Below are 25,627 nucleotides of genomic sequence, written 5' to 3'. Positions count from 1 at the left end.
TACATGGTGGTAGAATATTTTACAAAATGTTGTACCTTGAAGTTTTCCAGAGGCTCCTTGGACTCGCTTCCAGCTTAGGACCAGGCCACATTTCTGAAGAGGGATAAATTGCTTGCTTTACGACATGGACCTACTAAAGCAGATGGTTTACATCTGTATCAGGTGAAAACCAGAAAACAATGGAAATAAAATATTTGGCCAAAAGAGAAAACAGCTTTTACAAACCAGTTGCACCCCAAAGGCTAACTGAACCTTCATACACATACTGAAAACGGAATAAAAACTCTCAAAACAACTATCCTGGCTCAGGTAAGGTGATTTTAATTGTCTATTCGAGAGCTGTACTGTACTAATATGATGTATGACTAAAGACATTTGCCGTGTCCGAATACCCATACTAGCGTCCTAAATAGTAGGCCGGTTGAGTATGCGGAAAAATAATGTTTTATAGTATGTGACATTTCGAGTATGCTTTAAATGCGCAGATGTCATACTAATTTCGGCTTTTCATGTAGTATGAATGAATTGTAAACTTTTCGGGAAATGTCACACTCACAATGCATTCAAACCGTATAATAGGAGGGCTTCGAGACTTGATATTTCTTTGAAAGTAAAAAAATTTAAATTTATAATTGAAGATGGCAAAGAAGAGCAAAGAGTCCTGCAGTTCAAATGTAAGTTGTTTTTTGTTGTTCTTAAAAGAATGATGACTATTTAATCGTACATCTTTGAAAACAGATTATTTGCAGCCTGCCGTGCCTTTAGTTTAGCTAAATAGCTAACGTTAGCTATGTGCTTTAGTAGGACTTGAAGTTAGCTTGATACCTGATAAGCTTGCTGTTGTTCATAAACTGAGTGTACAAAACATTAAGGACCCCTGCTCATTCCAAGATCCCTTATTGATGTCACTTGTTAAATCCACTTCAAATCAGTGTAGATGAAGGTGAGGAGACAGGTTAAAGAAGGATTTTTAAGCCTTTGAGACATATTATTATTATTATTATTATTAAGCCATTTAGCAGACGCTTTTATCCAAAGCGACTTACAGTCATGTGCGCATACATTTTTACGTATGGGTGGTCCCGGGGATCGAACCCACTACCCTGGCGTTACAAGCGCCGTGCTCTACCAATTGAGCTACAGAGGACCACATGGATTGTGTATGTGTGCCATTCAGAGGGTGAATGGGCAAGACAAAATATTGAAGTGCCTTTGAACGGGGTATGGTAGTAGGTGCCAGGAGCACCGGTTTGTATCAAGAATTGCACTGCTGCTGGGTTTTTCACGCTCAACAGTTTCCCGTGTGTATCAAGAATGGTCCATCACCGAAAGGATATCCAGCCAACTTGACACAACTGTAGGAAGCATTGGAGTCAACATGGGCCAGCATCCCTGTGGAACGCTTGACACATCGTAGAGTCCATGCCCTGACAATTTCAGGCTTCAAAACAATTAAAAACTTGTTACATATTCTAGTTTTGGAAACAGAAAACTCTATGGAGATCAAATGTTTCATCGATGAGAAAGTGTGCAGAACGTCAGCCCAAATCCATCTCGCTCCATTTTCTCCCACTGGGCTTCCTCTCATCACCATATTTGGTAGTGAGTGGAAACAGCAACCGGATGCTTCACTTTTATACATCCAATGAAATATCTGGCTCATTGTTCTAGCTGTGGTAGTACGCTATGGCCGTGGCATACTGCATACTTCTTACTAAACCTTACGTCATATATAGTATGCGACGATGAGTACATGCTATGCAGTTTTAGTATGTAGTGCGCTAGTATGGGTATTGGGACATGTCACCGTCACCGTCTATAGCCTAAATAAAGGTTGATGTCTCTTTCCAATACGACTGCATGCAAGTTCCCCTTCCTCACCGCTAGCAACTTTCGAATCAGCATGTCCGAGGCCTTCTCCGAGATGTTCCCTACAAACACTGTGGTGGTGGGGCCGCTGTTCTCGTCCGTCTCCTTGGCCCTCACCGGGGGTACCTCCTTCCTGGGGGCCGCGGGCTTACTGATCACGGGCATGGAGGTGGGTACCAGGACCGTGGGGGTCTGGGTCATGATGCCCATGTGGACTGGTATCATTGGGGTACCTAGAAAAGTGATAAACCGGATAACGTATACAAAATATACTTGGATTAAAGGAAAGTTCCACTCAAAAACAATCTGTAGGTATTGGTTTCATTAGTCCACTGTTGATACAGTCCTGAAATGTTTTGCATGTCAGCAATCAAGTTTACAAGATATACAGTGGGGGGAAAAAGTATTTAGTCAGCCACCAATTGTGCAAGTTCTCCCACTTAAAAAGATGAGAGGCCTGTAATTTTCATCATAGGTACACGTCAACTATGACAGACAAAATGAGAAATTTTTTCCCAGAAAATCACATTGTAGGATTTTTAATGAATTTATTTGCAAATTATGGTGGAAAATAAGTATTTGGTCAATAACAAAAGTGTCTCAATACTTTGTTATATACCCTTTGTTGGCAATGACACAGGTCAAACGTTTTCTGTAAGTCTTCACAAGGTTTTCACACACTGTTGCTGGTATTTTGGCCCATTCCTCCATGCAGATCTCCTCTAGAGCAGTGATGTTTTGGGGCTGTCGCTGGGCAACACGGACTTTCAACTCCCTCCAAAGATTTTCTATGGGGTTGAGATCTGGAGACTGGCTAGGCCACTCCAGGACCTTGAAATGCTTCTTACGAAGCCACTCCTTCGTTGCCCGGGCGGTGTGTTTGGGATCATTGTCATGCTGAAAGACCCAGCCACGTTTCATCTTCAATGCCCTTGCTGATGGAAGGAGGTTTTCACTCAAAATCTCACGATACATGGCCCCATTCATTCTTTCCTTTACACGGATGAGTCGTCTTGGTCCCTTTGCAGAAAAACAGCCCCAAAGCATGATGTTTCCACCCCCATGCTTCACAGTAGGTATGGTGTTCTTTGGATGCAACTCAGCATTCTTTGTCCTCCAAACACGACGAGTTGAGTTTTTACCAAAAAGTTATATTTTGGTTTCATCTGACCATATGACATTCTCCCAATCCTCTTCTGGATCATCCAAATGCACTCTAGCAAACTTCAGACAGGCCTGGACATGTACTGGCTTAAGCAGGGGGACACGTCTGGCACTGCAGGATTTGAGTCTCTGGCGGCGTAGTGTGTTACTGATGGTAGGCTTTGTTACTTTGGTCCCAGCTCTCTGCAGGTCATTCACTAGGTCCCCCCCGTGTGGTTCTGGGATTTTTGCTCACCGTTCTTGTGATCATTTTGACCCCACGGGGTGAGATCTTGCGTGGAGCCCCAGATCGAGGGAGATTATCAGTGGTCTTGTATGTCTTCTATTTCCTAATAATTGCTCCCACAGTTGATTTCTTCAAACCAAGCTGCTTACCTATTGCAGATTCAGTCTTCCCAGCCTGGTGCAGGTCTACAATTTTGTTTCTGGTGTCCTTTGACAGCTCTTTGGTCTTGGCCATAGTGGAGTTTGGAGTGTGACTGTTTGAGGTTGTGGACAGGTGTCTTTTATACTGATAACAAGTTCAAACAGGTGCCATTAATACAGGTAACGAGTGGAGGACAGAGGAGCCTCTTAAAGAAGAAGTTACAGGTCTGTGAGAGCCAGAAATCTTGCTTGTTTGTAGGTGACCAAATACTTATTTTCCACCATAATTTGCAAATAAAATCATAAAAAATCCTACAATGTGATTTTCTGGATTTTTTTTCTCAATTTGTCTGTCATAGTTGACTTGTACCTATGATGAAAATTACAGGCCTCTCTCATCTTTTTAAGTGGGAGAACTTGCACAATTGGTGGCTGACTAAATACTTTTTTTCCCCACTGTAGAACTTTCAAAATACAGGAAGTGTCACAGTATTGCTGCATTCGTAACCAAGTGATAAGTGAGAATTTATTGCCATAGAGTTAGATAGAGAACTGAGAGAGATAGATTAAAGAGATTTGAGAGGGATTAAAACCAGTTTTGGCATGGACATTACCAAAGGGCTTCACCATTTTAAAGTAGTCAACTGGGTGGGACTTCCTATGGGTGAAGGAAGGATCACATGATTCCATCCAGGTCATCAGGAGGGATCAGCCAATGAATTACAGTGCCTTCAGGAAGTATTCACACCTTCACTTTTTCCACATTTTGTTGTGTTACAAAGTGGGATTAAAATGGATTTGACATTTTTTTGGTCAACGATCTACACAAAACTAATGTCAAAGCGGAAGAAAAATTCTAACATTTGTAAACAATTAATGAAAAATACAACGTTAATATAAAAACCCCCGAGTCAATACATGTTAGAATCACCTTTGGCAGTGATTACAGCTGTGAGTCTTCCTGGGTAAGTCTCTAAGAGCGTTCCACACCTGGATTGTGCAACATTTGCCCATTATTCTTTTCAAACATCTTCAAGCTCTGTAAAATTGGTTGTTGATCATTGCTTGACAACCATTTTCAGGTATTACCATAGATTTTCAAGCAGATTTTAGTAAAAACTTGGCAACATTCACTGTCTTCTTGGTAAGCAACTCCAGTGTAGATTTGGCCTTGTGTTTTCCTCTAGGATTTTGCCTGTGCTTAACTCCATTCTGTTTACTTTTATCCTGAAAAACTCCCCTGTCCTTAACGATTACAAGCATACCGTAACATGATGCAGCCACCACTTTGCTTAAAAATATGCTGAGTGGTACTCAATAATGGGGATTTGCCCCAAACATAACACTTTGTATTCAGGACAAAAAGTGAATTGCTTTGCCACATTTTTTGCAGTATTACTTTAGTGCCTTGTTGCAAACAGGATGCATGTTTTGGAATATGTTTTACTCTGTACAGGCTTCCTTCTTTTCACTCTGTCAATTAGGTTAGTATTGTGGAGTAACTACAATGTTGTTGATCCATCCTCAGTTTTCTCCTATCACAGCCATTAAACTCTGTAACTGTTTTAAAGTCACCATTGGCCTCATGGTGAAATCCCTGAGCGGTTTCCTTCCTCTCAGGCCGGTTTCCTTCCTCTCTGGCAACTGAGTTAGGAAGGACATCTGTATCTTTGTATTGACTGGGTGTATTGATACACCATCAAAAGTGTGATTAATAACTTCACCATGCTCAAAGGAATATTCAATGTCTGTTTGTTTTTTTACCCATCTACCAATAGTTGCCCTTCTTTGCGAGGCGTTGGAAAACCTCCTTGGTCTTTGTGGTTGAATCTGTATTTGAAATTCACTGCTCGACTGAGGGACCTGACAGATAATTGTATGTGTGGGGTACAGAGATGAGGTAGTCATTCAAAAATCATGTTAAACACTATTATTGCACACAGAGTGAGTCCAAGCAATGTATTATGGGACTTGTTAAGTAGATTTTCACTCTGGAACATATTTAGGCTTGCCATAACAAAGGGGTTGAACACTTATTGCCCTAAGACATTTCAGCTTTTCATGTTTAATTAATTAGTAAACATTTCTAAAACACATAATTATGGGTATTGTGTTTCGGCCAGTGACAAATCTCAATTTAATCTATTTTAAATTCAGGCTGTAACACAACAAAATGTGGAAAAAGTAAAGGGGTGTGAATACTTTCTGAAGGCACTGTATACTCGTGAGCAAACATTCCATAACTGTAGGTGGCAGTAAATTGCCATACTTGGCTTTATACCTGTTCAAACAACACACTCTAGATGGCAGTATGCACCCTTTCGGGTTTGTTTGCCAACTCAGAAGTATTGGAAGAAGAAAATGTACTACTTCAAAATGGAGATGGCTTCGATGGCGCTGGCCGTGCGATCAGATGCCATACTGGGACATATACAGTTGATGTCGGAAGTTTACATACACCTTAGCCAAATACATTTAAACTCTGTTTTTCACAATTCCTGACATTTAATCCTAGTGAAAGGTCCCTGTTTTAGGTCAGTTAGGATCACCACTATTTTTAGAATGTGAAATCTCAGAATAATAGTAGAGAGAATGATTTATTTCAGCTTTTATTTATTTCATCACATTCCCAGTGGGTCAGAAGTTTACATACACTCAATTAGTATTTGGTAGCATTGCCTTTCAATTGTTTAACTTGGGTCAAACGTTTCGGGTAGCCTTCCACAAGCTTCCCACAATAAGTTGGGTGAATTTTGGCCCATTCCTCCTGACAGAGCTGGTGTAACTGAGTCAGGTTTGTAGGCCTCCTTGCTCGCACACGCCTTTTCAGTTCTGCCCACAAATGTTCTATAGGGTTGAGGTCAGGGCTTTGTGATGGCCACTCCAATACCTTGACTTTGTTGTCCTTAAGCCATTTTGCCACAACTATGGAAGTATGCTTGGGGTCATTGTCCATTTGGAAGACCCATTTGCGACCAAGCTTTAACTTCCTGACTGATGTCTTGAGATGTTGCTTCAATATATCCACATTATTTTCCTTCCTCATGATGCCATCTATTTTGTGAAGTGCACCAGTCCCTCCTGCAGCAAAGCACCCCCACAGCATGATGCTGCCACCCCCGTTCTTCACGGTTGGGATGGTGTTCTTCGGCTTTCAAGCCTTCCCCTTTTTCCTCCAAACATAACGATGGTCATTATTGCCAAACAATTATATTTTTGTTTCATCAGACCAGAGGACATTTCTCCAAAAAGTACGATCTTTGTCCCCATGTGTAGTTGCAAACCGTAGTCTGCCTTTTTTATGGCGGTTTTGGAGCAGTGGCTTCTTCCTTGCTGAGCGGCCTTTCAGGTTATGTCGATATAGGACTTGTTTTATTGTGGATGTAGATACTTTTATACCTGTTTCCTCCAGCATCTTTACAAGGTCTTTTGCTGTTGTTCTGGGATTTATTTGCACTTTTCTCACCAAAGTATGTTCATCTCTAGGAGACAGAACGCGTCTCCTTCCTGAGCGGTATGACGGCTGCGTGGTCCCATGGTGTTTATACTTGCGTACTATTGTTTGTACAGATGAAATTGCTCCCAAGGATGAACCAGACTTTTGGAGGTCTACAATTTTCTTCTGAGGTCTTGGCTGATTTCTTTCGATTTTCCCATGATGTCAAGCAAAGAGGCACTGAGTTTGAAGGTAGGCCTTGAAATACATCCACAGGTACACCTCCAATTGACTCAAATGATGTCAATTAGCCTATCAGAAGCTTCTAAAGCCATGACATCATTTTCTGGAATTTTCCAAGCTGTTTAAAGGCACAGTCAACTTAGTGTATGTAAACTTCTGACCCACTGGAATTGTGATACAGTGAATTATAAGTGAAATAATCTGTCTGTAAACAATTGTTGGAAAAATGACTTGTGTCATGCACAAAGTAGATGTCCTAACCGACTTGTTTGTTAACAAGAAATTTGTGGAGTGGTTGAAAAACGGGTTTTAATGACTCCAACCTAAGTGTATGTAAACTTCCGACTTCAACTGTATAAAGATGATATCTCTATCATTCTCTATGTTTACCACATACGACTGGGAAAAATCAATTTGAACAGCCCTCCAACTGGTAATTACTAGTGGGAAACTCATCCATTATCCTTTAAATGAATGTTTCTCTCTCAATACAAGGTTTGCAGAGTTTTATATATCCTTTACAAATCAAAGTCATGTTCACAATCTACTAAGTAGCTGTATAATTTACATAGACAGACCCATAGGATAGGAACTCTGTCTGTGATGACTCACCTGAAGGAAAACCAGCGAACTGTGGAGGGGGGATGCCCGGGGGCAACAGGGGTCGGTTGAGATGAGGAGGGAACGACATCTTGTGGAAATCACCCACCTAAACATTGGACCAAAGAAAACAGTCAGAACTGTCATAAGAGAGCAGTAGACACAACAGTAATGAACTCTCCAGTCCAAATAGGATGACTGGTATAGCAAGTGATTCAGGCCTAAATAAAAGCCTAACGAAGCTACTGATACTTCTCACCAAGTCACCCAACGTCTTCCTAGCGCCATAAGATACCGCCATGAATTAACATGGACTGTCAATGGACTGTTTTTTCCCCCCCAAGGCATCAAACTGCCGACGCGTTCACGTCACGTTCACGTCACGTGACACGCACAAGTAATGTACATAGAGACAGGTTTCTTCTCCTTTCTTTGCCCAGCAAAAACGTGGCCATAGGCCTATATAAAACCAATTTCTAGCCTACTACATTTTATATGACTTGAGACATTAGCAGAATACTTTTAATACGACAAAAAATGCAAGGTAGCCTGCCACTGTCAGTCCACGCACTGCCACCTACAGGTCTGTGGGCTCATTGTATGAATTAATACATTTCTCTACGTGTTTTACATTTCTCTGCGTGTTTTTTTTGCAAGGAATCAGTGCAGCAACGTATCAATTTGGCCAATGTGATCGCATCACACCAGAGCTCCACGTCGCTCTCGCCATTCAAACTTCCCCGCCAGTTTATTGCCAACACTGTAGCGTATTTTATAGCAATTCAGCAAGCAAGAGGGTTGATCGACGCTTCTCTTCTAGCCCAGGCCTATTCTTTCTTTTTGATTTATTTTTGCTCAAAATAAGTTTCGAACTATATCGCTGTTCATTGTCTATATATAGGCTACTCGTTTAAGAGCTAGAGAGAGGGGGAAGAGATAGGCCAGTTATCAGAGGAGATGGGTGAATTACAAGAAGGGAACAGTGAAATATCTGTTTAGGCTATCCTTATCAATAAGTGGTTGCACAGATTTAAATAAAGTACTCAGTCAAATGAAAATGTAGGCCTAGAGTCAACATAACCAGGCCTAGAGTCAACATAACCACCCATTGCTTCACTAAAAGGTATCAACGGCTGATACGTTATGGACAGGTTGTGTGCATGTGTTTCTATGTTCTAATGGTTGTCAGTTTCATCTTCATATAGCCTAGGCCTATATCACAGCTGTGTCTATCTTCACATTCACTTTCCTTGTCAATTGATATGATGGACTACATTGATTTAGCGTTCTCTTATAATGTAGACTAGTTTTAGATATCCTACAGAAAGGATTTGAAGCTAAGGCAAGGTTTTTAATCAGTTTTTTGGGGGAAAGGAGAAGTGTGATTTTCTTATGTATCTGAGTGGGATGCGCTGCAGGCGGCTTTCATTGATGGGTCCTTTTAGGTGGGTGGGCTATTTCTCTCTATGTCCATTCAGAAAGTTTCCTAAAATAGGCCTACCCTGTCTGGACTTCATCTCTTTAAATCAGATAGAAAGAAAACTGTAGGCAGCAAGCGTCATGGTGGTCGGCATGTGCGATCGAGGAATGAAGACAGGTGCCAGTTTTGCGTTTCCTCTCTTATTAAAATTGGTGCAAAGAATGAAAAGTGGCCAAGCTCCTTTCATGATTCATCATATAGGATGAATATCCACATTTTTTCAGTAGCATATTATTTTTTCTGTAGGCCTATGATTTCTCTCTCATTACTGCGTCCTCTAGCCACTGAACAAGAATGGCCGCAGCAACCTATAGCCTACTTTGCGAGTGGCTGACCGCTGACGCATTCTATTTTTTTAAATTTTATTTTAGGGCGGGGGGCTGGCGAACTCCGAACTTGCGGGGGTCCAGAGAAACTACGCCATGCCAGTGATAATGGGGTAATATTTACATAACCAATGTTCTAGTAATAGTCTGTTCCAAATAGGGCTTATGACACACATTTCTATCAGGTAACAGTAGGCTATAACCGCTTGATCAATCGATTCAAGTTGGTATTTCAGCAATATAATAGACTAATGAAGACGTTGATTTGACAAGTGGGAAAGATTACAGCTACAGTGGGGAGAACAAGTATTTGATACACTGCCGATTTTGCAGGTTTTCCTACTTACAAAGCATGTAGGTCTGTAATTAATGTAACACTTCAACTGTGAGAGACGGAATCTAAAACAAAAATCCAGAAAATCACATTGTATGATTTTTAAGTAATTAATTTGCATTTTATTGCATGACATAAGTATTTGATCACCTACCAACCAGTAAGAATTCCGGCTCTCACAGACCTGTTAGTTTTTCTTTAAGAAGCCCTCCTGTTCTCCACTCATTACCTGTATTAACTGCACTTGTTTGAACTCGTTACCTGTATAAAAGACACCTGTCCACACACTCAATCAAACAGACTCCAACCTCTCCACAATGGCCAAGACCAGAGAGCTGTGTAAGGACATCAGGGATAAAATTGTAGACCTGCACAAGGCTGGGGTGGGCTACAGGACAATAGGCAAGCAGCTTGGTGAGAAGGCAACAACTGTTGGCGCAATTATTAGAAAATGGAAGAAGTTCAAGATGACGGTCAATCACCCTCGGTCTGGGGCTCCATGCAAGATCTCACCTCGTGGGGCATCAATGATCATGAGGAAGGTGAGGGATCAGCCCAGAACTACATGGCAGGACCTGGTCAATGACCTGAAGAGAGCTGGGACCACAGTCTCAAAGAAAACCATTAGTAACACACTACGCCGTCATGGATTAAAATCCTGCAGCGCACGCAAGGTCCCCCTGCTCAAGCCAGCGCATGTCCAGGCCGATCTGAAGTTTGCCAATGACCATCTGGATGATCCAGAGGAGGAATGGGAGAAGGTCATGTGGTCTGATGAGACAAAAATAGAGCTTTTTGGTCTAAACTCCACTCGCCGTGTTTGGAGGAAGAAGAAGGATGAGTACAACCCCAAGAACACCATCCCAACTGTGAAGCATGCACCGTATTGAGGGGAGGATGTGGTTCTCTGTAGCTCAGCTGGTAGAGCACGGCGCTTGTAACGCCAAGGTAGTGGGTTCGATCCCCGGGACCACCCATACACAAAAAAAAAATAATGTATGCACGCATGACTGTAAGTCGCTTTGGATAAAAGCGTCTGCTAAATGGCATATTATATTATTATATATATTATAGGATGGATGGGGCCATGTATCGCGAGATCTTGGCCAACAACCTCCTTCCCTCAGTAAGAGCATTGAAGATGAGTCGTGGCTGGGTCTTCCAGCACGACAACGACCCGAAACACATAGCCAGGGCAACTAAGGAGTGGCTCTGTAAGAAGCATCACAAGGTCCTGGAGTGGCCTAGCCAGTCTCCAGACCTGAACCCAATAGAAAATCTTTGGAGGGAGCTGAAAGTCTGTATTGCCCAGCGACAGCCCCGAAACCTGAAGGATCTGGAGAAGGTCTGTATGGAGGAGTGGGCCAAAATCCCTGCTGCAGTGTGTGCAAACCTGGTCAAGACCTACAGGAAACGTATGATCTCTGTAATTGCAAACAAAGATTTCTGTACCAAATATTAAGTTCTGCTTTTCTGATGTATCAAATACTTATGTCATGCAATAAAATGCAAATTAATTACTTAAAAATCATACAATGTGATTTTCTGGATTTTTGTTTTAGATTCCGTCTCTCACAGTTGAAGTGTACCTATGATAAAAATTACAGACCTCTACATGCTTTGTAAGTAGGAAAACCTGCAAAATCGGCAGTGTATCAAATACTTGTTCTCCCCACTGTATATATAGGCTACAGTGGATTGATGCATGTTGCATATAATTACTATTGGAGTGCATATTGCCATGGTGTTGGATGCTGAATATAGGCTTCAGTTGCCAGCAGTAGGCGTTTCTTTTGTACCGAAAATAAAGAAAATCTAATCAAAATTGTATGAGTAGACCATCCCGCAGTTGAGAGGCTTATGGTATTATAATAGCCTGTAGATGAACAATATAGCTCAATGCTAGTTTTTAAGAAGCAGGTGTCACGCACACGTTAGTCAGGCATTGGTATCACGACATGTCAGTCAGACTTTCAATGGTAGGCGACGGCATAGGATGCAGGCGTCATGCAGAAGTTAGTCAGACGTTCAATGGTAGGCTACAGCAGCTCATTCGGCTTATTATTGGCTCTTTTCACCCACGATAGACTGGGACCCTGTCCATCTCTCAACACAAGATTACAACACACGTGTTCAGTTGGCTTTAATTATAATATAATATATAATATAATAATATGCCATTTAGCAGACGCTTTTATCCAAAGCGACTTACAGTCATGCTTGCATACATTTTTATTTATTTTTTGTGTATGGGTGGTCGCGGGGATCGAACACCCACTACCTTGGCGTTACAAGCGCTGTGCTCTACCAGCTGAGCTACAGAGGACCACAATTATTTTGTCTGTTATTTTTTGGGTTTTTAAACAACTATTTGACTGACTTCGGTTCAAGTATTTGAATTCGATTTCATAAAAAAAAAAATCCAGTGAGCTCAATGCGCACATTGCACAATTTCTCTAGAGATAAATCAGTAGTAGGGAGTTGTTGTTTTCAACAGGCCAATACTCAGTCTATCGCAGAAAACGTGGTAATCATCTACAATGACCATAATCCATTGAGCGCCTACTTCTCAGGTCTGTTTATTTTACGACTGCTATGTTAGGTTAGTGTGGAGCAGACAGAGAGAACCTGAAAATACATGATTTAAGTGACTGATAGTTGGTATTCAGCAGTCAAAAGTATGCCTTATTGACTTTGAAGAACTACTAATGATTTTGTCAGACAGCAACTCTATAGAGATGAGATGGCTTGGAATGAAGTAATAAAGTCATCAAATAAAACTAATATAATATGCACAACTGAAATATTTTACTAAAGTAATGTTAATAAAATGTTAGTTTAGTGATAACCAGTAATGGACAGTCATGGGACTTTTATTAATTGTTTTATTATATGTTGCTACAGCATTCAACCCACATAATGTATAGTGCATTTAATGTGTAAAAAAATTATCGAAACCAGTGATTATTTTGTAATAATCGAACCGACCTCAAAAAGCACTAATAGCTCAGCACAATATGTCAGCTGACAGCTATTAACATCTAAAATCCCCACCAGGTCGTGAGTTTGATCTGTGTGGTTGAAAAGCCAGGCCTGGTGCTAGCATGCTGGCTAACTAGTTGGCTGGCTAGTTCCTTATGAAAGAGAAATCACCTTCACGTTGGCATTGGTCATATTGTCGTTAGGGTCAGCTACAGCCAACGTACCCTAATTATAATCGCTAGTTAGGCAAGAAATGTTAGAGGTTTTGCCCTCCACAACCGAACAAACCTGACAAGGTTAGCTGCGGCTGTAGTTAGCACTACGCTAGCTAACTACCGGGAAACCATTCGCACAGTTTGAGTTAGCTAGCTACCTACTGTTGATAAAACTCAGACAATATGGTGAAAAACTAGCTACCTAATCAGATTTTACGTACCCCAAACACGTCGGTTTATCGGTTATTACGGGCGACTCTTCACTTCTGTGTCGCTACCTCCGGTTAGGTGCACCGATGTATGGTTATGTGGCTAGCTAACTGCGATACATCAACATCAATCGTCAATGTCGTCACTAGTTACCACAGCCACAAAGTCATAAACCCCGCCTATTCTTATTTTTTTACAATGTATCTTCTTAAAATTTGATTTTAAACCTAACTTGAACCACATTACTAACCTTAAATTAAGACCAAAAAGCAAATGATTGTTTCCAATTTTGACTTTGTGGCTATGCTATCTAGTGGAAACCACAACAGAGATGTACATTTTTAATAAATTAATATTTGATTCGTCGATTCGGTAGCCATGTTTTCAACGTCCAGTTCACAGATAGAACAATGAGACAGATATTTCACCGGATGTATATATGTGAAGCACCCGTTTGGCGTTTCCACTCACTACCAAATATGGTAGTGAGCGGAAGCCCAGTGGCCTGCAGTGGGATAAAATAGAACGAGATTAATTTTGGCCGACATTCTGCAAATTTTGTCATCGATGAAACATTTGATCTCAATATAGTTTTCTGTTTTCAAAACTAAAATGTGTTATGAACATAGTTGACTAAGTTTAGTAGACTTTACCCTTTGCCAAAGTTTTTAAAAATCGCGTTGTTTAGGAGCGCAAAGGCGAATTTAGTTACTGCACACGCGCACTTCACAAAGTAGGCGTTCCCTAACGGAAATATGCAAATATATGATAGAACGTGCCAATAGGATCTCGCAAGCTTGTGCTTGGCTCGGCCCATCTCCTTGCTTGTTCGGCCCACTATGACTCATTTGTTCCCATTGGAAACGACAGGCTGTGGTCTATCTTGGATTAGTTAGCTAGTTGTTTAGCCGTCGTCGTTTTTATTGATAAAACACTGTTATTTTGACACAATTTATGTCGCCAACCTATCAACTGTAATTTCATAAGTGCACGCTCGCGAAAAGAAAGAAAGCAACCACGAAGATATGGAGGTTGATTTTCCCGAGCAAGACGCTAGCAGCACGGACGAAGAAGACACTATCAGCTCTTCTGTATCTGAAGATGGAGACAGCTCGGGTAATGAATACAGTAAATGTAGCTAGCTATATTTAATTAGGCCAAATGCAGCTTGCTGTTATGTTTTGCGTGTGTGTTAGTACAGTATGCATGGCGATTTTGATGATGATCTCCTTTATGACCAAAGTGATGCTGCGTGGCCAAGTTGCTAGCTAATTGCCTCTAGTGTGTTTACTGTGTGGGGGTTGTCTGACAGTTAGCATGTTTCTTTTGCCAACAGAGATGGACGATGAGGACTGCGAGAGGAGACGAATTGAATGCATGGACGAGATGACTACCCTCGAGAAGCAATTCGGCGACTTGAAAGAACAGTAAAGACGCTACTGGCTACTTTCCAAATTGAATCACTCCTACCAGATTGTTTTCTTTCTGATCCATGTTTACGTGCATGGTTAAGCCAAGTCAACTAGCTACTGATGATGCTGCTGTATTGGCTCACCCCTGTCTATCTCATTATGACTAGGCTGTACAAGGAGAGGCTCTGTCAGTTGGACATAAAGCTACAGGAGGTCATAGCAGGCTGTGCCCAAGAGTATCTGGAACCACTTGCCAACCTACAGGAGAATATGCAGATCAGGACTAAAGTGGGCGGTGAGTTTCCATGTCACTTTGCCTACACTAGATTGGATACTAACGTCCCACTTTGCATTGTAACTTTAGTTGTGACAGGCGGCTGATGTCAACGTCAGGAAGATCAGTGCTTTTCTAAAATGTTTGTTGTGTGTCCCTCAGATGACCTACCTACCACCGGGTCCCTGGGTAGGCTACGTCCAAATATAACAAAGCAAACATTTGTTTATATATGTTGTCTATAGTCTCAGAAGGCTGGATCGATCATCGGCACCCACCAGGACAATCTAGAGCCCATCCTGGATATGCAGATCCTCAAAAAGCTTAGGAGTATAGAGGCCAACACTAGCCACCCCCTCCACAGTACCTGCCTGGAGCGTCGCAGTGCGATGGCAGACAGATTTATTTTAGCCAGGTCTAAAACATAAAGTTTCCGCAGATCCTTTTTTACCATATGCTATGAGGCTTTTTAACACAAACACTTAGTTTTTATGTTTATCGATGATGTGTTGCTTTTAATGTCTGTGTGTCCTTGTGTTTTAATGGCGTATTTATTGGTAATATATGTATTGGTTGGTGCAATTAAAGGTCCCCTCTGGGAGATTAATAAAGTACTATCTTATCTTATATACAATGTACTGTTACAACAATGTTACAATGTAGATATATGGCTCTGTTCTCAGTGACGTGAAACCTTCTGAAGGGTGCCAAGAGTAAAGAGATGTTTTCCTTGTCTTGTATCTTCTCCAGGAATCTACAGAGAGCTGTGTCTGGAGTCTGTGAAGAACAAGTACGACTGTGAGATCCAGGCTGCCTGCCAACACTGGGAGGTCGGGTCAATTCAATACGATACAACTTTATTGATCCCCAAGGGGCAATTTTTGGGCCAGTGAGTAATGTGACAGTGATCAAGCGTGGAATTAAATCATTGTTTGTCTCTGGCCCTGTCTGAGGTTTCGGGCTGTAGAAAGCAGTTGGTTTGAATCCTTGCTTTCCCTTGTCTAGTCACATACAGATCACCAATATGGCTACCTCAAGGAAGAGAGGAATGAAGGATGCATGGCAAACTACTGGAAAATTACGTAGAATGCTTTTGCAGTTATGCATCAGCAAAGTTGCATTTTTGCATGTATTTAACCAGGGTCCCTATCCATGGCTTTGGTAATACTACAGTACTCATCCATGTTCTGTGTTTCCTCCCAGAGTGAAAAGCTGTTGCTGTTTGACACGGTGCAGAGTGAGTTAGAGGAGAAGATCAGACGCCTGGAGGAGGACAGACACAGTATCGACATCACCTCAGGTATAGTAGGCAATACACAGGCTATATGCAGTACTCTGATCCTGTGAACTCTATACAGAGGACCTTGAGGAAGGGCTATTACTGTACAGTTGATATTAGTTGGAAATGACTTTAAAGCTTATTAGTTTAAGTGAAGTCTACTATTGACACACCCGATTGAACTAATGAAGGTCATGGAGGAGAGTTGATGGGTTGAATTAGGTGTTTAAATGCAGGGCTGGAAAAAAAGCCTGCACACCGTACAGTCTCAGGTATACCAGCTCGGGTTCAAAGTGCCTTCACAAAGTATTCATACCCCTTGACTTATTCCACATTTTGTTGTGAATACTTATGAAATGTACATTGTTATATTTGATAACAATTGCTTATTTTTCCTCGACTCCAACCCCATTCGATGCGCATTGAACGTATGTGGGTGGAGCAATGTCTACATAAGGGTGCAAATTATAAACACACACAAAAGCTCTGACAAAGGCCTTGAGGCCGATACGTAAAGATTATTAAAGAGCAGTGATACTAGCAAGAGCAGTGATACTAGCAAGAGCAGTGATACTATCAAGAGCAGTGATACTATCAAGAGCAGTGATACTAGCAAGAGCAGTGATACTATCAAGAGTAGTGTGCGGGTTTCTTCTTCTTTCTCATCTTGTGTTAGACTGAATTCAAATTTTTTGTTTGTTTGTATATAGTATCCCATAATGACAAAGTGAAAACAGTTGTGTGTCTTTCTGGGTAAGTCTCTTAAGAGCTTTCCACTCCTGGATTGTGCAACATTTGCCCAAAATTATTTTCAAAATTATTCTTCAAGCTCTGTCAAATTGATTGTTGATCACTACTAGACAACCATTTTCAGGTCTTGCCATAGATTTTCAAGCAGATTTAAGTCAAAACTGTAACTCGGCCACTCAGGAACATTCACTGTCTTCTTGGTAAGCAACTCTAGTGTAGATTTGGCCTTGTGTTTTAGGTTATTGTCCTGCTGAAAGGTGAATTCATCTCCCAGTGTCTGGTGGAAAGCAGACTGATCCAGGTTTTCCTCTAGGATTTTGCCTGTGCTTAGCTCCATTCCGTTTCTTTTTTATCCTGATAACTCCCCAGTCCTTAACGACTACAAGCACACCCATAATATGATGCAGCCACCACTATGCTTGAAAATATGGAGAGTAGTACTCAGTAATGTGTTGTATTGGATTTGACCCAAACATAACACTTTTTTATTCAGGACAAAAAGTTAATTGCTTTGCCACATTTTTTGCATTTTTACTTTAATGCCTTGTTGCATGTGTTAGAATATTTTTGTTCTGTACATGCATCCTTCTTTTCACTCTGTCAATTAGGTTAGTATTGTGGAGTAACTACAATGTTGTTGATCCATCCTCAGGTTTCTCCTATCACAGCCATTCAACTCTAACTGTTTTAAAGTCACCATTGGCCTCATGGTGAAATACCTGAGCGGTTTCCTTCCTCTCCGGCAACTGAGTTAGGAAGGACGCTTGTATATTTGTATTGACTGGGTGTATTGATACACTATCCAAAGTGTAATTAATAACTTCACCATGCTCAAAGGGATATTCAATGTCTGCTTTTTATTTTTACCCATCTACCAATAGGTGGCTTTCTTTGTGAAGCATTGGAAAACCTCCCTGGTCTTTGTGGTTGAATCTGTGTTTGAAATTCACTGCTCGACTGAGGGACCTGACAGATAATTGTATATGTGGGGGTCATTCAAAAATCATGTTAAACATTATTATTGCACTCAGAGTGAGTCCATGCAACTTATTATGTGACTTGTTAAGCACATTTGTACTCCTGAACTTATTTAGGCGTGCCATAACAAAGTGGTTGAATACTTATTGACTCAAGACATTTCACCTTTTCATTTTTAATTAATTTGTAAAAATGTCTAAACATAATTCCACTTTGACATTATGGGTTATTGTGTGTGTGTGTGTAGGCCAGTGACCAAAAATCTCAATTTAATCAATTTTAAATTCATGGTGTAACACAACATAATATAGAACTAGTCAAGGGGTGGGAACACTTTTTGAAGGCACTGTAACTGACTTGAGATACTGCATAGACCGCAAGTAGCTTTTCTCTCTTTTTGATCTGCATTCCAGAACTATGGAATGATGGTTTACATTCACGGAAGAACAAGAAGAAGGATCCCTTCTGCCCTGCCAAGATAAAGAAGCCTGTGGTCGTCTCAGATATCCTTTCTTTGTACCGGTCTTCCTCTCTCCATCCTGTGTTACATCTACTGTATTAGGTACAGATACTGGACTGTCAGTGCTAATATCAATGAAGAACTTGAGCTTTTTACTTAACCCCTTCTCACGTCCATATATTATTTATATGTTGCAAGACCTCGATATACTTGAAGACTGGACAGCAATACGAAAGGTATTTGAGTTAACCAAATGTAAGTCTTTGTTGTAATTTTCTTAGGGTTGGAATTTAACTTTTCGATCTTGTTCTGTATGCACCACAGGCGCTGGCGACGTTCGGGCCGCACAGGGTCAAGGTTGATGGTAAGAGTCTCTGATTTCTGTTTGTTACAGTATCTGGTCCCACATTATATTAAGAGGAGGGATGACAATAGATTACATTTCTTACCTGTACGGTACCTTCTATGTGTACACTTTTATTTATTTATTTTGGGGGGGGGGGGGTTGGGCTAAAAATAGAATTACATATAGAATCCCTATTCGTTTTAATAGAATTACACATAGAATCCCTATTCGTTTTAATAGAATTACATATAGAATCCCTATTCGTTTAATATAATTACATATAGAATCCCTATTCGTTTTATAGAATTACATATAGAATCCCTATTCGTTTTAATAGAATTACATATAGAATCCCTATTCGTTTTAATAGAATTACACAGACTCCCTATTCATTTAATATAATTACACCGAATCCCTATTCATTTAATAGAATTACACAGACTCCCTATTCATTTAATAGAATTACACCGAATCCCTATTCATTTAATAGAATTACACAGACTCCCTATTCATTTAATAGAATTACACATATAATCCCTATTCATTTAATAGAATTACACAGACTCCCTATTCATTTAATGGAATTACACATAGAATCCCTATTCATTTAATATAATTACATATAGAATCCTATTCATTTAATATAATTACATATAGAATCCCTATTCATTTAATAGAATTACACAGACTCCCTATTCATGTAATAGAATTACACATAGAATCCCTATTCATTTAATAGAATTACACATAGAATCCCTATTCATTTAATAGAATTACATATAGAATCCCTATTCGTTTAATAGAATTACACATAGAATCCCTATTCGTTTAATATAATTACACAGACTCCCTATTCATTTAATAGAATTACACATAGAATCCCTATTAATTTAATAGAATTACACATAGAATCCCTATTCATTTAATAGAATTACATATAGAATCCCTATTCATTTAATAGAATTACACATAGAATCCCTATTCATTTAATAGAATTACACAGACTCCCTATTCATTTAATAGAATCACAGACTCCCTATTCATTTCATAGAATTACATATAGAATCCCTATTAATGTAATAGAATTACACAGACTCCCTATTCATTTAATAGAATTACACATAGAATCCCTATTCATTTAATAGAATTACATATAGAATCCCTATTCGTTTAATAGAATTACACATAGAATCCCTATTCGTTTAATATAATTACACAGACTCCCTATTCATTTAATAGAATTACACATAGAATCCCTATTAATTTAATAGAATTACACATAGAATCCCTATTCATTTAATAGAATTACATATAGAATCCCTATTCATTTAATAGAATTACACATAGAATCCCTATTCATTTAATAGAATTACACAGACTCCCTATTCATTTAATAGAATCACAGACTCCCTATTCATTTCATAGAATTACATATAGAATCCCTATTAATGTAATAGAATTACACAGACTCCCTATTCATTTAATAGAATTACATATATAATCCCTATTCATTTAATATAATTACATAGAATCCCTATTCGTTTAATAGAATTACAGGCTCCCTATTCATTTAATAGAATTACACATAGAATCCCTATTCATTTAATAGAATTACACATAGAATCCCTATTCATTTAATAGAATTACACTTAGAATCCCTATTCATTTAATAGAATTACACAGACTCCCTATTCATTTAATAGAATTACACAGACTCCCTATTCATTTAATAGGATCTCTGTGGGCCTAATAGTAAAGATTTGTCATTCAACTTTTAAAATGTATTATCTTTGAATGTGTCATTAACACAACTAGTCATGATGTTTTCATCTGATTGTCAAACAATCACTTCAGAAGGCTCCTGTAAGCCTGGCTACCTGCGTACATTCGTCCACTCTAAAATAATTCCTGTTTCCATACATTTGATGAATGGAAAGAGACGTCTGTACAAAAAATAAAATAAAAATGTAATGAATGGCAATGTCCGCGCACGTCGCTGTCTCGGCCACTCATCTCTGTCCGCGCACGTCGCTGTCTCGGCCACTCATCTCTGTCCGCGCACGTCGCTGTCTCGGCCACTCATCTCTGTCCGCGCACGTCGCTGTCTCGGCCACTCATCTCTGTCCGCGCACGTCGCTGTCTCGGCCACTCATCTCTGTCCGCGCACGTCGCGGGGTCGCGGTCTCGGCCACTCATCTCTGCCTTCGCAAAAATCCGCTGTTATCATCAAAAGCATTTTGGAGCGTATTCTACAGGTTTTAAGTCCATTTGCAAACGTTTCATGTAGGTGACATGCTGTAGTGATTCAATTATAGTGTAATACCCTACAGTTTCCTTGGCATCTTTGTGTTAATTATTGTGATTGGCTCTTGTTCAACCGGTATGGCGTATCCCCAATGATTATTTTGCCGGTACTCCGTCCTGGATCGTACCAGCTTACTTTCACCCGTGATTAAGACTCTCTGAATGTATGTATTTAGATAGTGTAACTGACGTACGGGTACGTGTTAATACATAGTGCTCACAACTGTTGTACCTTCGTCATGACATGTTTGTGGTGTGTGTGTGTGTGTGTGTGTGTGTGTGTGTGTGTGTGTGTGTGTGTGTGTGTGTGTGTGTGTGTGTGTGTGTGTAGTCCCTACCAAGGCTGACAGACACCACCATGTGGCGAGGTCTGAGGAGGGCAGACTGTTCTATGACAGCCAGTGGTACTGCAGAGGACAGGCCTTGTGTATCAATAAGAAGGACGAACACCCTACCAGGTGTGTATCATGGTGTCTGTATAGGAAATGTATGTTTTCAAATGGTGTGTGCGTATGTTGATGTCCTTGAGGTAAGTGTGTTGTGTGTATGTGTGTGCCTTTGTGTATTTCTGTATGTACAGTGGGGGGAAAAAAGTATTTAGTCAGCCACCAATTGTGCAAGTTCTCCCACTTAAAAAGATGAGAGAGGCCTGTAATTTTCATCATAGGTACACGTCAACTATGACAGACAAAATGAGAAAAAATAATCCAGAAAATCACATTGTAGGATTTTTAATGAATTTATTTGCAAATTATGGTGGAAAATAAGTATTTGGTCAATAACAAAAGTTTCTCAATACTTTGTTATATACCCTTTGTTGGCAATGACACAGGTCAAACGTTTTCTGTAAGTCTTCACAAGGTTTTCACACACTGTTGCTGGTATTTTGGCCCATTCCTCCATGCAGATCTCCTCTAGAGCAGTGATGTTTTGGGGCTGTCGCTGGGCAACACGGACTTTCAACTCCCTCCAAAGATTTTCTATGGGGTTGAGATCTGGAGACTGGCTAGGCCACTCCAGGACCTTGAAATGCTTCTTACGAAGCCACTCCTTCGTTGCCCGGGCGGTGTGTTTGGGATCATTGTCATGCTGAAAGACCCAGCCATGTTTCATCTTCAATGCCCTTGCTGATGGAAGGAGGTTTTCACTCAAAATCTCACGATACATGGCCCCATTCATTCTTTCCTTTACACGGATCAGTCGTCCTGGTCCCTTTGCAGAAAAACAGCCCCAAAGCATGATGTTTCCACCCCCATGCTTCACAGTAGGTATGGTGTTCTTTGGATGCAACTCAGAATTCTTTGTCCTCCAAACACGACGAGTTGAGTTTTTACCAAAAAGTTCTAGTTTGGTTTCATCTGACCAAATGACATTCTCCCAATCCTCTTCTGGATCATCCAAATGCACTCTAGCAAACTTCAGACGGGCCTGGACATGTACTGGCTTAAGCAGGGGGACACGTCTGGCACTGCAGGATTTGAGTCCCTGGCGGCGTAGTGTGTTACTGATGGTAGGCTTTGTTACTTTGGTCCCAGCTCTCTGCAGGTCATTCACTAGGTCCCCCCGTGTGGTTCTGGGATTTTTGCTCACCGTTCTTGTGATCATTTTGACCCCACGGGGTGAGATCTTGCGTGGAGCCCCAGATCGAGGGAGATTATCAGTGGTCTTGTATGTCTTCCATTTCCTAATAATTGCTCCTACAGTTGATTTCTTCAAACCAAGCTGCTTACCTATTGCAGATTCAGTCTTCCCAGCCTGGTGCAGGTCTACAATTTTGTTTCTGGTGTCCTTTGACAGCTCTTTGGTCTTGGCCATAGTGGAGTTTGGAGTGTGACTGTTTGAGGTTGTGTGTGGACAGGTGTCTTTTATACTGATAACAAGTTCAAACAGGTGCCATTAATACAGGTAACGAGTGGAGGACAGAGGAGCCTCTTAAAGAAGAAGTTACAGGTCTGTGAGAGCCAGAAATCTTGCTTGTTTGTAGGTGACCAAATACTTATTTTCCACCATAATTTGCAAATAAATTCATTAAAAATCCTACAATGTGATTTTCTGGAGAAAAAAAATCTCAATTTGTCTGTCATAGTTGACGTGTACCTATGATGAAAATTACAGGCCTCTCTCATCTTTTTAAGTGGGATAACTTGCACAATTGGTGGCTGACTAAATACTTTTTTCCCCCACTGTATATTTGCATGTGATGCATTTGAGCGTGGAAGCATGACCTTGTGTGCTGTGGCAGATCAGGGGGTTGGGTCAAAACGTTTACACAGATCAGACACGGACAGAGTATGATTAGCTCGGTTTCATCGGTGATGGGGGGGGAAGCTATAGCCGCAAAGCTGGGGATAAACCCGGCTATAGTATCCTGCCAGTCTCAGGAAGGACTTGACCTGTGTCTTGGTGCGTGGAACTGGCCAATCACGTACCGCGTGAACCTTCCTCTCCTGGGGCTTGGTGCGTGGAACTGGCCAATCACGTACCGCGTGAACCTTCCTCTCCTGGGGCTTGACGTTATCCCGTCCGATCAAATGCCCGCGTTCTCCACCACTTGTGGCAGATCAGGCGATTGGGTCAAGTCGTTTACACAGATCAGACACGGACAAAGTATGATTAGCTCAGTTTCAATGCTGTTTATTAATAAAATAATCAAAAGAAAAGGTTAGGTCTCCCCCATGAGATCCTCTCCAGGATACCGTCTCCAACTACACGGAAGTTACCTTACTTTCCCCAGTCCTCCCCCATGTGCTGCCCTTCTGGCAGCTTTATGGGCCTTGCACAGCTGGTGAGCAATCTGCCCTTAATTACTCACCAGCTCCCAATCAGCCCCAATTAGTCCTGTCCGGGGAGCCCGTCGAGACCTGGCACGTCCAGCAGATGAAGCCACCGCCTCGTGATGTATACTCCATCTGTTACCAGGCCTCGACCTGGTGGCTGACCTGCTGTACGCCACAGTGCATATACTGTTGAGGTTCATACACTAGATTCAAGTGTTGTTGTAAGTGAATTGGTTTAAGGAGACATATAGGTGTATGTAATTTATATTTTATTATCCAATCCTCTTCCATCTCTCCGCACAGTGCCATAATAACCACCATAAACCATGACGAGGTGTGGTTCAAACGGCTTGACGGCAGCAAGTCCAAACTCTACATCTCTCAGCTGCAGAAAGGCAAATACACCATCAAACACTCCTAATGTCCCTAACAGCCTGCCATACTCTCTCACCTTGGATAACAGATGATGAACTCCAGTGCCATAAAATATCCTCTCCCTTATGTCAGTGGACTTAACCAACCCTGGTCATGTAGAGCTACAGGTCAGGGTGTGTAGGGTTGGTGACTAACTAATGCTCTCTGTAAGTATGTATGTTAATAATATCTGCGAAGCCAGCAAGTGTCATTACTTCTCTCTAAACTGGAAGCGAGAGGAGCAAGTGCTGCTACAAAAGGGCTAAGTTGCTGGTTGTGAGCAGTGGTGGTGTTGTGGTGTGCCTTTTTAACAAGACGATGCCTACAGTCTTGAACTAACTCAATGCAGTAAGGCCTTAGCTCCTCTGGCCGGTGAGAACAGGACGAGACGAGGATCAAGTCAAAGCGTTGGTTGTGACTGGATGGATGGAGAAAAAAAACCTTGCCCTAATTATGTGTTTTCTTCACTGTGAGTCCCCCGCCTCTTGTAGTATTCCCTCTAAAGTCTCTCTGTGTCATCTTCCATTTATTTGTTACTATTCTGAGAAACACAGCTCTCTCTTTCTTCTCTTTCTCCCTGCCCTCAAGGGGACATGATACCATTTTCACCTAACCAATGCTGTCAGATATGTTATCAGTTCAAGGAAGGAAAGATTGATGTTTACTATATTTTAGCATGGCCAATGTCAGGAGAGATGGGTCAAAATGTCCATGCAATCCCACTCTTTTGCACATTATTGGATATCGTGGGAAAACGTTTCTTTGTCTGTGTATATAAGTACCAACTGCCAACAGTTTTGCATTTTAAAGGATTCTCAACATGATATTATGAATTGTGTAGATGTTACATGTTACTGTATATGTTGGGAGCATTTGCTGGGTTTTTTTTTGCAGCCAATGAAGAATTCTACTTTGGTCCGTCTGAGTACGATCAGACCAAATGTTTCAGTGCCATCAATTGAAATGTAGTCCTGTTGTTGTCTTGAGTTTTTATTAGTAAAGTTTGGATTTTTATTTGGTGTTTTTTTTTTTTTTTTTAGAAAATAAACGCTCAGCCTCTACATTACCTTTTATTTTCATATCATGCGGGAGGAACACATGAATAAAATGTCATAGTCCCTGTTATCATGTACAGCAAATTAAATATGTCATTTTGTAGTAAACATGTCACTTGCCTTAGTTTGTAAAGATTGTAGACCCTTGAAGCAATCCTATAGAAAGAACTGGATTTACAGCCTTTGATTAAAGCAAAATAGTCTGTGTGGAATAGCAGGCCATATCATAATTCCTTTTTACATTGTCAGTCAGTAAAGCTGACAGCATGTCTAGTGATAGCTAAATCAACTTGCTCAGCACAAGCCATTCCTTCCTGCTCTCTGTCGAGTTCTAGAACAATCTATGTGAAATG

At 40.8% G+C, this 25,627-nt stretch overlaps 2 protein-coding genes across 2 annotated transcripts in view; one reads left to right on the top strand and one right to left on the bottom strand.

Moving 5' to 3' along the window:
- Window positions 1–13,369, bottom strand: part of LOC311106508 (RNA-binding protein 25-like) — a 34,433-nt gene extending 21,064 nt beyond the window's left edge. The window contains exons 1-4 of the mRNA XM_084148858.1: window positions 13,237–13,369; window positions 7,691–7,787; window positions 1,882–2,102; window positions 36–93 (exon numbers count right to left, since the gene is read on the bottom strand). Of these exons, the coding sequence (XP_084004984.1) occupies window positions 36–93; window positions 1,882–2,102; window positions 7,691–7,769 (358 nt within the window). The 5' untranslated portion in view covers window positions 7,770–7,787; window positions 13,237–13,369. The remainder of the gene's footprint in view (window positions 1–35; window positions 94–1,881; window positions 2,103–7,690; window positions 7,788–13,236) is intronic.
- A 712-nt stretch (window positions 13,370–14,081) lies between these two features.
- LOC311106516 (breast cancer metastasis-suppressor 1-like protein) lies at window positions 14,082–25,382 on the top strand. The gene is made up of 10 exons (XM_084148868.1): window positions 14,082–14,341; window positions 14,562–14,652; window positions 14,805–14,932; window positions 15,662–15,741; window positions 16,115–16,211; window positions 18,332–18,421; window positions 18,550–18,614; window positions 18,703–18,742; window positions 21,360–21,486; window positions 24,109–25,382. Exons 1-10 carry the CDS (start codon window positions 14,251–14,253, stop codon window positions 24,224–24,226), a joined length of 927 nt encoding a protein of 308 aa, XP_084004994.1. The 5' UTR covers window positions 14,082–14,250; the 3' UTR covers window positions 24,227–25,382.
- Window positions 25,383–25,627: the final 245 nt, after the last annotated feature.

The sequence above is a fragment of the Coregonus lavaretus genome, assembly GCF_964263955.1.
Source record: "Coregonus lavaretus genome assembly, chromosome: 31".
NCBI classification, from domain to species: Eukaryota; Metazoa; Chordata; class Actinopteri; order Salmoniformes; family Salmonidae; genus Coregonus; species Coregonus lavaretus.
Note: the sequence above shows the minus strand (reverse complement) of the source record. Positions and strands in the feature narration are given on the sequence as shown.

Bases quoted from the DNA above. Each gene is read 5' to 3' on its own strand.
- LOC311106516 (XM_084148868.1), top strand. From the start codon at position 14,251: ATGGAGGTTGATTTTCCCGAGCAAGACGCTAGCAGCACGGACGAAGAA. The intron at 14,342-14,561 runs GTAATGAATACA...TTTTGCCAACAG, and splicing joins TGAAGATGGAGACAGCTCGG to AGATGGACGATGAGGACTGC. The intron at 18,743-21,359 runs GTAAGAGTCTCT...GTGTGTGTGTAG, and splicing joins GCACAGGGTCAAGGTTGATG to TCCCTACCAAGGCTGACAGA.